Source organism: Ahaetulla prasina, chromosome 1 (genome assembly GCF_028640845.1).
Source record: "Ahaetulla prasina isolate Xishuangbanna chromosome 1, ASM2864084v1, whole genome shotgun sequence".
NCBI lineage: Eukaryota > Metazoa > Chordata > Lepidosauria > Squamata > Colubridae > Ahaetulla > Ahaetulla prasina.
The window spans coordinates 30,840,222-30,855,329 of NC_080539.1; the positions used below are offsets into that span (position 1 = coordinate 30,840,222).

The 15,108-nt window shown below is 43.4% G+C and overlaps 1 protein-coding gene across 1 annotated transcript; it reads left to right on the plus strand.

The window, feature by feature from the left end:
* Positions 1–3,219: 3,219 nt before the first annotated feature.
* Positions 3,220–14,621, plus strand: LOC131188809 (uncharacterized). Its single transcript, XM_058164382.1, has 4 exons — positions 3,220–3,759; positions 4,003–4,051; positions 8,834–11,424; positions 14,488–14,621. The coding sequence occupies exons 3-4, from the start codon at positions 10,215–10,217 to the stop codon at positions 14,619–14,621; spliced, it is 1,344 nt and encodes a 447-aa protein (XP_058020365.1). The 5' UTR covers positions 3,220–3,759; positions 4,003–4,051; positions 8,834–10,214.
* Positions 14,622–15,108: the final 487 nt, after the last annotated feature.

Below are 15,108 nucleotides of genomic sequence, written 5' to 3' on the forward strand. Positions count from 1 at the left end.
TACACTAAATGTAATACTTTTATTGGCAACTTTGTCTTACTACAAATTACTCAGAACAAAGAGTATTTTTTCCACAAAGAAACAAAAACTTGTATCTAATTATTGATTTCATAGAATGTAACTGATCTTCAGCAGTTTGAAATTGCTGAATATTACATTTTCAGTAATAACTTGGCAGACTTCCATTGCAAATATAGTTTGTTTCCTTCTGAGACTTTACACAAAATTTGGCTCAACATTGCTGTTCTCATTCTCTTATAAAATCATTCATTTTTAAAGAGTTGCAAATAGCATAATCTCACTGATTAATATTAGCCCAGATAGTTGACAAATGTTTATACACACACACACACACACACACACACACACACACACACACACACACACACACACACAAATATAAATATAAATGCCAAGCTAAATAGTTGGCTATAATTCCTACACAGCATCATGACCCCGTTCATTGTATTGTCTCAGATGGTCTGGCTGTTTAATATTATTTTTGGAAGGTGAGACCTAGGGTAAAGACTCCAGGAAGTTCAGTATTTTTAAAAGGTGACTTCTTTAGGCTTCTAACCATTTGGGTTTTGTAAGAGTGATAATCTTTTACTGTATTCATTGTACACTGTGACATGCTTGTAAAATGACTACTTTGATTCTGGAGACTAGCATAATCAGGATTTCAGTGCAATCTGGGACCTTTTGCTTTGGAACAAGGGTTTCCTTCCTTTGTTCTCATTGTCTTTGGAAAAGTGAGAGGATCTGCAAAGTGGGGGAAATGACTCCAAATAATTTCTAAACATTCAGTATAAATCTTCCATTTTTATTAAAGATTACTTTAAACTTCAGGAAATAACAACTTTTCTGCAACAAAGAATTATAAAGAGGTGACTCAAAGGATTCTTCTGAATAATAGGACATCTTTAACCAATTAGAGGACATTGTATTTTTTTGTTTTTAATGTACTATGTTGTTGGTTTTGGGTTATATCCTGCAACTAAATTGTTGAGCTGTTGTTACTCTTACATAAATGTTCGTTGCTAAGACTGCTGTTATTTTCTCACTGAAAGTCATCCAGACAGTTTCCCAAGTTCAGTGATTTTGTTCTTCTGAAGGATTCAACCATCTGTATATACCTATCTTCCATCTTCACCTGAATCTTGTTCTAACTGACACATAAACTATTTAAACCTATGACTGTCTATGTTTTTTTTTTTAAATTTTAGATAATTTGGATTCCTCTTACATTTCTGAGGCACATGGACAAATTATGACCTGCAATGTTTCTCTGCATGTATTGGCAGAATTATGGCATGTATTATTCCCCTTAAATAATGCTTTCCCTGTTTTCCCCTTTCCCCATCTTTTAAGTCATAAGACATGGGCTTGAACGTTGTAAATTCTATTTAAGCAACCACACATGTAGGACTGCAGAGAGAGAGGGGAAATCAGAGGTTGATTGCTAACCTGGCAAATGTCAAGTGACCCATCTGTTCAGTTGCATAACTTTCTTGCTTTCTCTGAACAGTACCAACCTTTCTCAGAGATGTTGAAGGAGGTAATTTCAAGATAGTGAATTGGGATAAATGGGACTACTTTTAGGTATCTTTTCATTACATATGAATATGAAAGTATGCTGGCGTTAGCCAAAAGCAAAAACCAGCATTAATACTATAGCTGACTCAATTCTAATAGTCTACTTTAATATGCAGTAGGAATTAATACTCTGTTAGGCTTCTAATTTTATTCAGCTGCAATCTCATTGTTGCTTGTTGACTTTGATACATAGAATAACAATTATGAAAAATTAGCATAAACCAAAAATTATAGTAATAGTCATTGGACTTGAGACAATCATTCTGTCCCAGATCTCAACTCTTATTTTTTTCCCTTGGCATCAATGAAATTAGGAAAATACCCTAATTAGTACTCTCCAGGAATACATTGAAACATTTTAGATTTAAGATTAAAGTTTTGAATTTTTGCAATTGGATTAAATTTAACGAATTCATTTGGATCAAAGGAAGTTTTGGATAGCTTTCTGTTGCATCCATCCAGCTAACAATCACATGCCTACAAATCACATTTGTTTTGCTTTCTGCAGTAGTCCCATATAACTATTCTCAGAAAAGTAGCTACCAATAGACAACATTAGTTAAATATATATTTAGATTAAGCATAGATTTGTCTCTGGGGAATCTTATTCTGATTCTTTTAATTGACAACTAAACATTTTTCGCTTGTTTTGTGAACTAATTTGAGTAAATAGAATAGAATAGAATAGAATTTTTATTGGCCAAGTGTGACTGGACACACAAGGAATTTGTCTTGGTGCATATGCTCTCTGTACATAAAAGAAAAGATACCTTCATCAAGGTACAACATTTACAACACAAATGATGGTGATAGGGTACAAAATTAACACTTAATGATAATTGCATGTAAAGTGTTGGTAAGTTTGTATATATTAGATTGTGAATGATTGATTTTGATTTATTTGTATTTATATTTCGCTGAAGCTAAAGAAATAAAAGGGTGCAATGGCTCAGCGTTAAAGACACCGAGCTTATCAGCTGGAAAGCTGATACCCCGGGTTTAACGCCCTGTGTGCCACGCAACAGGATGAGCTTCAGTTACTTGCCCCATGAAAGCATGCAAATGCAAGTAGATAAATAGGTACCACTTGGTAGGAAGATAACAGCGCTCCCTGCACCTTGGTGCATAGTCACGGTGGCCATATGACTACGGAAATGGCTAAGAAACAGAGATGAGGACTGCCCCCTAGAGTCAGATACAACTGGACAGGGGAAACCTTTAAAGAAATAAATTTCAGCCAGAATCAATAGCTGAGATCTGGATAACCTGTTTAAAGACTTGGGACACTCAGGTGACTTGGGTGAGATGGAGTTCAGTCTTTTGTCAGATCAGAAACGTTGCATCAAGAGATGAAAACTTATTTAAAATAGCTGCTCAGATCTTCCAATGATTGTTTCAAAGAAGAAAGAAAAGAACAATTCTCTGCTGGGATTGCATCTTGAAAGTCACAAACCTGCACAAAAATAAATTTCATCTAAACTTTTAAGAGTGATCCAATTGCGGTGCAACCCACACTCCCAAAATGCACGAGGCTGAAATATTTGGGCCCATTTTTCAAGGGGAATGTAAGGGATGAATTAGATACCTTAATCCTCATAGAGCAGTGGTTCCCAACCAGTGTGCCGCGGCACTAAGGGGTGCCGTGAGATCTTTTGAGGGTGCCGCCAAAATTTCGGGGAAAAAATTGCATTCTCTCTTGGCGGGAGAGGGGGAGGGAGGGGACTACCGATGCACTCGGAGAAAGCATCGATCAAGGTTTGCTCTAACTCGCCCGGCTCTTTTTATTTTATTTTATTATTATTATTATTTTAAAAAAGAACCCCCTTCTTCAATTCAGACTCGACTTCGCGCGCACGCGCGAGACCAGAGGATCTCGTTACAAGGGCTGTGAAGTGACGCTATCCGATCAACGCATGCGCAAAAGGCGTCTCGAGGCAAGACACCGCTCTCTGCGCATGCGCCAAGCACTGACCTCAGGAAAATTTTTGCTCCGAGAAATTGTGGGCGGGAGAAATAAGAACTGCGGCCAAAAAAGAACGCGTCGCCGCAGTTGCTGCACTTAACGCGTCTTTTTTTTTCTTTTTTTTTTTTGCGCACCTCCGGCTTTTGGTTTCCTGGCAGCAGCGCCGGGTTTGTGGAGAGCGAGGACGAGGGTCAGAGCAGGTAAGGGAGGGTGAGGGGGGGGTCTCTCCTTTGCTATTCCTCCGCGAGGACCCTAACGGGAAGGAATACCGCCCGTTTGCAAGGCGTGCTTGGGCAGGGTTCTTTATTCCAGTCGGAATAAAAGCCACAGGCTAAAAGCCACAGGCTTAACGTCAAAAGAGTGGGTGCTGTTTGCATGCCCTCCTGGGAGGCGATTTTTCATTCTCTAGTTTATTTTCATTTATTTTTCTTTTTCCCTACCAGCCTCGAGGGGGTTGACGTTGAGGTACCGTATCCCGTATATACAGTACAGGTAGTCCTCGACTTACGACCCCAAAGGAGCCTTCCTCTCCCCCCCCCCAATTGATGTTGCTAAGGGAAAAATGGATTAAGTGAGTTTTGCCTCACTTTGCAACCTTTCTGGTCCTGTTTGTTAAGTGGATCACTGCGGTTGTTAAGTTTGCGGTTGTTAGTAACGCAGGTTGTTAAGTGGATCTGGCTTTCCCCCATTGACTAGGTCACAAAAGGGGATCATGTGACCTCCAGGAAAACTGCAGCTGGCATAAATACAAACTGGTTGTTGTCAAGCATCCAAATGTAAAATCACGTCACCGAAAGAGATGCTGCAATGGTTGTAAGTGTGGAAAATGGTTGGGAGTCACTTTTTTTCAATGCCGTCGTAACTTTGACTGGGGCCTGTGGCCTATTTCCTTATAAGGGTGCCGGGAACTTTTGAAAGGCTTTCCAAGGGTGCCTCAAACAAGAAAAGGTTGGGAACCACTGGTTTAAAGACTTTGCCTCTTAAAACCTCCCATCCCCAAAGCTCATAAAACGCCACTTTCCACTACCTCGTTGTTTTTTTAAAGCTGTAGTGTTTCACTTTTATCAGCAGAGGGAGCTGTAATGCTGAGAAAAAATTCAGTAGCTCACATAAATGAGAGAGGAATGAATAATAGCAGCTCCTGGCCCACTTTAAGCTTGGAAGCTTTGCAGTGTCAAACTTGGCTAGTACTTGACTGGAGGACCATCCAAAACACCCCAGAAGATGATAACAGCAAAACACTTGCATAGCTACAAAAAAAAATACATGGATGTGCCAACCAACCAAGAACTCATAATTATAAAGAATATTCTGAATGCCTTTTTATTCTACTGCTCTGCCTCAGACCTGTCTATGCTTGAAACTGTCCAATGGCTGAATTCATTCATAATTGTTGTGGTCCGCCAGCAGCCTGCGGAGCTGGCAACGGAGTCGGACAGCGATGAGGCTGAGGTGGGGCCAGAGCCATCGGGGGAGTAAGGTGCAGACTCCAGAACCTCCAGAGACTGATAGTAGTGAGGCAGAGGAACAGGAGGAACCTGTTCCTAATGCAAGCATGAGAAGAGCTGCCAGAAGGCAAGAGCATAGCTCAAGCAAAGAGGACAACTTGGGAATAGGGCCAAGAGATGATTGGCCTCTCCCATAAGGCTTAAAACAGACCAGCAACAGCATTTGGGCTTTGCCAGAAAAGAACATTGGTAGCTTTGTTGTTTAGTTTAGTTTAGTTTAGTTTAGTTTAGTTTAGTTTAGTTTAGTTTAGTTTAGTTTAGTTTAATTTAATTTCTATACCGCACTTCTCCCGAAGGACTCAGGGCGGTTTACAGCCAGATAAAACACAGTTATACCCATAGCACAAAATTTAAAAAACTGTTAAAAATCTAATTCAATAAGCCGAAATAAAACTAAAAACAGTAATACTTAAAAACAATACTAGAACTATAAAACCCCTATTAAAATTACTATTACGTTAAGCCAGCCCTGCGTGGAAAACAAAAACATCTTCAACTCGTGACGAAAGGTCTGGAGGTCAGGGAGTTGTCGTATCCCTGGAGGCAGCTCGTTCCAGAGGGCAGGTGCTCCCACAGAGAAGGCCCTCCCCCTGGGGGTCGCCAATCGACATTGTCTTCTTTGTCTTCGTCTTGCATTTATTTCTGTATCTGTGACTTCTGAACATTTGCCAAGAAAGGCCTTTGGCAGTTTGCCTAATTGGGCCAAGGTTTGCGATAGGACTGAGAAATTTGTGTTGGGAGGAATTTGCTTTAATATAGTTGAACGATGCTGGGAATGAAGTAGTTCTCAGCTGTCCGAATAAAGTTTGTTTTTTTTCACTGACTTGAGTTTCTTACTACCTACTTGGGCTTGGGTCACAGCAATAATATCTTTTCTATCTTTGCTTTTTTTATTTGGAACACAAGTATATATTTACACAAGGTATTTAGTGCAATACATTTTTCTGCTTCATCACTAAACTTCCAAATTGGAATATATTAAAACAATTTACTGATTCCATTAATGTATCTCGTTCAGAACAGATTCTCTCATATACTCAACCTGCTGCTTTCCAGTTCCCAGAAACCCCATTTAACGTGTCCCCCATGGGAATTTTGTCTATCACAGCGCTAACATACTAAATGGATATCATGTTGGAGAAGGTGGCACCAAAAGCTCCAGAGAGAATAATCAGGACTGGCCAGAAGGAGATTTGGGCATCTGTTTTTAGAACGTTTTAAGCTTGAGCTCAACAGTCTGGAACGATTTTTGTTTTCCAGGCTGGTTGGTGTTTGTTGGTTACCATCAGCAGCTGCATAGAAATAAGGCTTTTGGGTGGAGGCCTCTCCTTTCTCTTGCTTGTTCTGGAGGCCTTTCCAGAACATGATGAGACTTTCCAGTTGGGCTGGTACTTCTTCGCTCCCCTGGTCGGTGACCGTCTATCTTTTTCTTGGAAGTCTGCTAGGATCTGTCAGGTCGGGCCTCTTCATGAAAATCTAGCAGAATGCTGGCCAATGGGCTTCCTGAGCCCTTGGCACGAGACCAAGATTTGTCTTGCCCTGGACATCAAACTCAGTTCAGTGGGATTGGCAAATGTCTCAGTGGAAAATTGGACATCTGTAGTATCGTTTTGCAAGTCTCCGTATGAAAATGAAATATACTGCTGATAAACAGCATTAGTCCTGAGGGAAGGAATACTTTTAGAGAGATCAGTTTGGGAATATTGTTATTATTGTGTTTCTGGCAGATAAAAAAGAGCTGTTTAAAACACAAAATGTCAAGACCTGGTCGAAGGATGACAGTTTATATCAGGGGTCCCCAAACTTGGCAGCTTTAAGACTTGTGGACTTCAACTCCCAGAATTCTCCAGCCAGCATAGCTGGCTGGAGAATTCTGGAAGTTGAAGTCCACAAGTCTTAAAGCTGCCAAGTTTGAAGACCTCTGGTTTATATAGAAACTGACTTCTTCAGCTTTCTTTTAAGAACATTCAAGGAAGAAAATGCAGGTTTGCCTACCATCCCAGCTCCGTGTTATCTAATGCAGTTTCAAACTGGCTTATTCCGAAGGAAACCGGGGCAACTAGAGACTTTTCCACACCGCTTGACTTGTATGCATAAATCAGCTAGAAATGAACCTGGCCCTCAGATTTTAGCCCCTTCCTCCATGGCATCTGGGGAATTGTGGGAGGTGAAGGCCACACATCTTAAAGTAGCTGAGGTTGAGAAATTCTGATCTAGGACACCCTGCAGTTGAAGCACTTCACTTACAACAATCTGCAGAACAATCAATCCAACCAACTAACCAACCAGATTTATACCAAGAAACCTTGCTTTGCCATGTTAAATATGAACCTTTGTTTTGTTTTGGTACAATTTTTAAAGAGCATAAAGAACCCTCTCCCTTTGACCTATTTTCTTTCCTTTTTTCTTTCATAGCCTTTCAGATTGATACAAGATGCTGAAGAAAACTGCCAGTAACTAATTACAAGTTGACACAAGCTAACTACAAACAATTACTCAGACAGGCAAAGAAATTAGAAAAAGATAACAAAGCTATTCCATGTATGTAGACTTTTGGAGGATCCAGATTATCTGGAGCCTTATCTGAGTTTGGATTCAGGCTTTATTATCCAATTGAAACTGCATTGGTTGCTGTTTGATAACTTCTGGTGAGATTAGGATAGGCCAGGGGTGTCAAATTCGTTTTGTTACGGCATCCTCATGTGACGTATCATGACTCCCCCCCTTCCCTAAATTGGGTGTGGGCATGGCCATCATGTGAGGCATCTGGCCCGCGAGCTGTGAGTTTGAAAGCCCTGGGATAGGGGGAATGTGACCTTTCTGATCTTGCTTTATCTTTGGCATTTGATCTTATAGATCTTGGTATCCTGTTGGACCAGCTGCAAGTGTTGGGAGTGTGGGTGTTGTGTTGTTTCAATTGGTGATGGGTGGGAAAAGGCCAAATGGTGATTATTCACTTATGGGGTGCTGCGGAGCTTGGATCCTCCTGTTACATGAGCTTCCAGGTTTGACGTAATATTGCTCAGCATGGGATGAGTTATCGTCAGTATGTAGATGACATATATCAATTGCCTCTGGCGGAATAGGTGAGGTAGAGATGCTGACCTCTATCTCCACCATATTATATTAAAATCAGGCTGGGGAGGAGCAGAGTAAAACTGAATAGTAGGTACCAAAGTCCTCTGATTATAGTGATACAACATGTTTGATTCTGGATGAAGTTGTGTTTCCCCATGCAGAGCTGCCTCACAATTTGAGGGTTCTTTCTAGATTCATGGTTCCTGCTCAAGCACTATGTAGAGCAGGGATGTCCAAACTTGGCCCCTTGAAGAGTGGTGGACTTCAACTCCCAGAATTCCCCAGCCAGCAACTTGTTCATATTTATAGCTCATGCTGGCTGGAGAATTCTGGGAGCTGAAGTCCACCACTCTTCAAGGGGCCAAGTTTGGACATCCCTGATGTAGAGGCTGTGACTAGAGAAGCTTTCACATAATTGCACCAATTTTGACTCTTCCTGGATCAGGAAGCACTGTGTACCTTCACTTAGAATTTTATCCTTATAATTGGGATATTACAATTTGTTCTATGCAGGACTGTCCTTGAAGACCAAGCACAAACAAATTGGTTCAGCATGTATCCAAGAGATTCTACCATGAAGCTATACTGCCTGTCTTGCAGCAAATAACTTTAAGTTTGTTTACCCATGTCTCCTTTGAATCCTAATGAATTAACTAAAATGTCTTTGTTCCTTCCTTGTCTCCTACAGTGGCTGAGTCAGTGTGTGGACGTGTCAATTTTAGGCTATAATCTTCAGATCTGCCCTGCCCTTTGCATTTGGATAAGTGAAAGCAACATGGTGACTCAACCATGGGTACATTTGTATTGACTAGTGATACGGTTGGTCTATAGGTGTAGGAAAGAACTGAATGGAAGCAGACCTGGGAGATGAGGTCCAGAGGAACTAAAAACAGCAATCCAAGTTAGCATATTGCAGGCATAAATAGCTTTTCTATAATATTTTGCTTGCTGTGATGAATGCAGTGGATATATATATGAGAAAGCGGGGAAATGATAAAATACTTTGCATGTTCAACCCTTCATCCTTGATTTCTGACTGCAAGAGCTTGGCTCACAGTTTCAGTTGCTACCATCCCAGTGGTGGCTTCCCAGTCACAAAGTAAGTTTACTCTAACATCTTTATTCAATATTGTATCACACAGCTCCAACCTTTGCAATGAACCTGTGCAGGAATCTTAGTTGCACAGACTCTGCATTTCACCTGCTACAGCTTTATCCTCTTGCTTCAATTAGTATTTACACTGAAAGGCTCCTTGTGGTCTGGGAGTGTAGCGGAAGTGAATTTTTAGAAAATTACTTAGTCGTCAGAATCAGGCCTGTCAGCAGCCCCAACAGCTGCAGAACTGTTGACCTTGGCTAGGGATAACGGAGTAAATGAAAAACCCCAAAGTCTTGGACTGGGCCCCGGCCTCTCCTTTTATACAATGGCTTCTCTTCCTACTGAGTCAGCAGCCGTCAGGGAATCCTTGGCTGATTGAGAGGTAAGGGATCATACAATCCATTTCCTCATATGTGATTTCAAATGTCTTCTAATGTCACTTAATTATCATTAATGTGACATAAACCATGACCTTAACACCTGTATATGAAAACAACAATGGTTGGGTAATACTGGAAGATTCTGTAAATCAGAAGTGAGCAAATGGCTTTTATTCAGAACTTGGTGAAGTTCAAAATTGATTTCTTTATTTAATAGTCAAGGAGTGTACAACCTAGTTGTTCTTGATCTTATTGATTTTGTGCAGTAATGCCAATATGGATCTAACTGGGCAATTTGGAGAGAGTGGGTACAGGTCCTGTTAATGTTCTGATTTATTTTAGGAATACCTTGGCGTGTTTGGAAGAACTTTTAAGAATTCAATGGGATGTATACATACAACAGGGACTGGAGGCACTCTACACTATTGTAAATCACAAAATTAGCTTTACAGCAAGTGGACAACCTTTTTGATAGTTAGAAGTCATCTCAACATTTGAGAGCTGGGTGGAATTTTATTTGCTTACTAAGGCTATTAGAAAGGTTGGTACAGGTTTCATGCCTTCTTGTGAAGTGGGGCCATAAGTATCAGATGGGTCTGTTGATCGCGTACCTGGCTCCTTGCTACGTGACTACAGCCCTGCCTGAGCTGCTGGAGGTGCTTGCCGGGGTGGCTGTTGAGATCCCCAGACTTTTGGTCATGGGTGATTTCAACTTGCCATCGGCCGGCTTGTCGTCAACAGTGGTTCAGGAGTTCCAGGCTTCCACGACGGCCTTGGACCTGATTCAAGTAATGGATGGCCCTACTCACATGGGGGGATCCGCGCTGGACCTGATTTATATCTCTGGACAGTGGTTTAATGATCTGGTAGTAAGAGATTTAGTGACGATACCGGTGTCATGGTCAGATCATTTTCTCCTCCGCCTAGACTTTCAGACCGCTACCCACCACCGCAGGGAGACGGAACCAATGCGTTGGTTCCGTCCCAGGTGCCTGATGGACCCTGAGAGGTTCCAGACAGAGCTTGGGCCATTTCCTGAGGATCTTGCCCACGGCACAACCGAAGAACTAGTGGCGGCCTGGGAACAGGCCGCGGCTGGGGCTTTGGACCGTGTCGTGCCTTTGCGGCCTCTGACCCGGCGCAGATCTCAATTAGCTCCTTGGTTCTCTGAGGAGCTGAGAGAGATGAAACGCCGGAGAAGACGCCTAGAGAGTGTCTGGAGGTCCAGCCGTTCCGAAGCTGATCGGACACTAGTTAGGTCTTTCTCAAAGACCTACCTAGTGGCACTGAGGGTGGCGAGGCGTGCTTACACTTCCTCCCTCATTGCGTCGGCAGATAACCACCCGGCCGCCCTGTTTCGGGTGGCCCGTTCCCTCCTTCACCAGGGGGGACGGGATGACCCCTTACAGGGACGTGCCGAGGAGTTTAGCGGTTATCTATACGATAAAATCGCTCAGCTTCGGGATAGCTTGGACCAAGATTGCGATGATCTGGATGAGATGACTGAGGCGCGTCTTGCTGATGTTGTTTGGGATGAGTTTGATTCTGTGGCTCTCGAGGACGTGGACAGGTTGCTGGGGGGGCTGCATGCCACTACATGTTTACTGGACCCGTGCCCCTCCTGGCTGGTGCTGGCCACTCAGGATGTGACACGAGGCTGGCTCCGGGGTATTATAAATGCTTCTTTGATGGAAGGGATCTTTCCCGCCGCCTTGAAAGAGGCGGTGGTGAGACCCCTCCTCAAGAAGCCTTCCCTGGACCCAGCTATTTTGGGTAATTATCGTCCAGTCTCCAACCTTCGCTTTGTGGCGAAGGTTGTTGAGAGTGTGGTGGCACGGCAGTTCCCTCAGTACCTGGAGGAAGCTGTCTATCTAGACCCGTTCCAGACCGGCTTCTGGCCCAGGTATAGCACGGAGACAGCTTTGGTCACGCTGGTGGATGACCTCTGGAGGGCCAGGGATAGGGGTTGCTCCTCTGCCCTGGTCCTGTTGGATCTCTCATCGGCTTTTGATACCATCGACCATGGTATCCTGCTGCACCGGTTGGAGGGGTTGGGAGTGGGAGGCACCGTTTATCGGTGGTTCTCCTCCTACCTCTCCGACCGGTTGCAGACGGTGTTGACAGGGGGGCAGAGATCGGCCGCGAGGCGCCTCACTTGTGGGGTGCCTCAGGGGTCGATTCTCTCGCCTCTCTTGTTCAACATCTACATGAAGCCGTTGGGCGAGGTCATCAGTGGCTTTGGGGTGAGTTATCATCTGTACGCTGATGATACCCAGCTGTACTTCTCCACCCCAGGCCAACCCAGCGAAGCTGTTGAAGTGCTGTCCCGTTGTTTGGAGGGTGTACGCGTCTGGATGGGGAGAAACAGACTCAGACTCAACCCATCCAAGACGGAGTGGCTGTGGATGCCGGCATCCCGGTACAGTCAGCTGCAACCATGGCTGACTGTTGGGGGCGAGTCACTGGCCCCAAAGGAAAGGGTGCGCAACTTGGGTGTTCTCCTGGATGGACGGCTGTCGTTTGAAGATCACCTGACGGCCGTCTCCAGGAGAGCTTTTTACCAGGTTCGCCTGGTCCTCCAGTTGCGCCCCTTTCTTGACCGGGATGCCTTATGCACGGTCACTCATGCTCTCGTCACTTCTCGCCTGGATTATTGCAATGCTCTCTACATGGGGCTACCCCTGAAGTGCACTCGGAGACTTCAGTTAGTCCAGAATGCAGCTGCGCGGGTGATTGAGGGAGCACCACGTTGCTCCCGGGTAACACCACTCCTGCGCAGTCTGCACTGGCTACCTGTGGTCTTCCGGGTGCGCTTCAAGGTTTTGGTTACCACCTTCAAAGCGCTCCATGGCTTAGGGCCCGGGTACTTACGGGACCGCCTGCTGTTTCCACATGCCTCCCACCGACCCGTACGCTCTCACAGAGAGGGTCTTCTCAGGGTGCCGTCCGCCAAGCAGTGTCGGCTGGCGGCCCCCAGGGGAAGGTCCTTCTCTGTGGGAGCACCTACCCTCTGGAACGAACTTCCCCCCGGTTTACGCCAATTGCCTGACCTTCGGACCTTTCGCCGGGAACTGAAAACTTATTTATTTATCCAAGCGGGACTGGCCTGATTTTTAAATTCTAAATTTTAAATTTTTAATTTTTAATTGTAATTTTATTGGGTATTTTATATGGTCAATTGGACGGTTTTAATTTCGGCCTTTTATTGAATAAGCTTTTTAATTGTTATTTTAATATGTATATTAATTGTTTTAAATGAAGGCTGTACACCGCCCTGAGTCCTTCGGGAGAAGGGCGGTATAAAAGTTTAATTAAATAAATAAATAAATAAATAAATGCGTTTCCCATAAAAAATGAGAATAAATGATGTCATTGATCAAAGGGGACTAGAAAAGTAATTACATACACTGCCACCTCTGTTCTACTTTGACAGCAGCTCTCCAGAATTGCAAACTTACCTTAAGTGAAGATGTCTGAGGTTTAACATTGAAGCCTACTCCCGCTGCTTAAATACCACTCTGCAGATGCATATGAATATACACACCATAAAAACTTATATGTAGGGAAAGTATTTCTTCCTTCTGTCATCTTGTTTTATCATATACTTAGCATCTGTCAATGTCATGTTGTAAAAGTGTTATCAACAACTCTGGTAGTTACATCTGAAATATTCCTTTGCCTTGCCTGTCTTCTTAGGTAGAGGACAACTGGATTAGCCCCAGGTCAATAGACTTGGCTCAGGCTAAGTCTGGTATAAAGGCAAAGGAAGTCAGCTGGCAAGCTCAGCCTATGATCATTTAGCGTCTGAAGTAGAAAAACAAAAGAAACGCTTCCAATTTATAACAAAGGGGAGCCTCCTCCCCACCTGCTCTTTTACACAAGAGAAGTTCCATATCATTGAGCCTCGGATGGGAGGCCTTTTGTTAGGGGCAAGATGCTGACTCTGTAAACTGCTTAGAGAGGGCTACAAAGCACTGTGAAATGGTATATAAGTCTAAGTGCTATTGCTATTTATGTTTAATGTAGTTTGGGTTGAAATGCTTGAATAGAACTTTTGCTTTTGTGCGCACCTTCTATTTCTATCTGTTATCTTTAAGAAAATCAATATTTATTTATTTATTTATTTATTTATTTATTTATTTATTTATTTATTTATTTATTTATTTATTTATTCCCACCCATCCATTTTGCAACATGACCCCTGATGCTAGTGAGTCATTTGTGTGCTCTAAGGGATTGGGCTTCATTCCCAGTCACTGGATAGCTCTCTTTCATGCCAGAGTCCCACTTAATGGAAAATTCACAAACCCAACCAAAATAACCACTGAAACCGCTCCCTTTCCTGCTCCAGCCCTGGAAGAGGAGAGCTTGGTGCTAGTTAGAATCGGGGGTCCGTTAGATCTCGGAGACAGGAAGCAAAACGGTGCCATTCCTTGGGTTTCTCTCACTTTTCCCTCTTATCACAGAAGGCTTGAACTCCTGCCATGTCATTGTGACATTCGGCTCACCTTTGAAACCAGGGGTGAAATCCAGCAGGTTCTGACAGGTTCTGGAGAACTTGTAGCGGAAATTTTGAGCAGTTCGGAGAACCAGTAGTGGAAATACCACCTCTGGCTGGCCCCAGAGTGGGGTGGGAATGGAGATTTTGCAATATCCTTCCCCTGTCACGCCCACCAAGCTACACCCACCAAGCCACACCATGCCCACCAAGCCATGCCCACAGAACCGGTAGTAAAAAAATTTGGATTTCACCACTGCTTGAAATACAGGAGTCTTTTTCCCAGCACTATTTCTTTTGATATTCCATTGCGAATTCTTTTCGATTATGAATTGAGTAACTGCCCTCCTGTATGGGTTATTAAGTGCATGTGGAGCAGCAGTTAGAAGTGGAAGAAATACAGTGGTGCCTCACAGAGGAAAAAGCATCTGGAGCAGATCTTAATGATACTGATTTTATAGAGTGCCAGTCCAGTGTAGCAGTTAAGGTGCTGGCCTAAAAAGCAGGAGACTGCAAGTTCTAGTCCTGCTTTAGGCATGAAAGCCAGCTGGGTAGTCTTGGGCCAGTCACTGTCTCACCTCACAGGGTTGTTGCTGTGGGAAAAATGAGAGGAAGGAGGAATATTTGTTGTGTTTTCCGTCCTGAATTACTTACAAAAATGAGGTGGGATATGAACAAACAAACAGTTCCCTACCATGACAATAATGACCCCAGATGATCTGAGACTGCAGAATGAACCCCCAATTAGTTAGAGAGGAAATGCACCATTCCCCCTACTTTAATGAGGTAGCAGTGCGCTCCACCTGTATTACTCCCTTGTGTAGCTCTTCCCCCAACAGTAGCAATGCCACAATCACCCTCCTGCTGAATCAGTTCTATTGGATGGTCCCCAGAATGACACCACTAAGTACAGTTGTCAGTGAAGCATGGAGCCTCGTCCGCAACCCACACAATGAGGCAGTTGCTTCAAGTGGTAGTGGAGGATT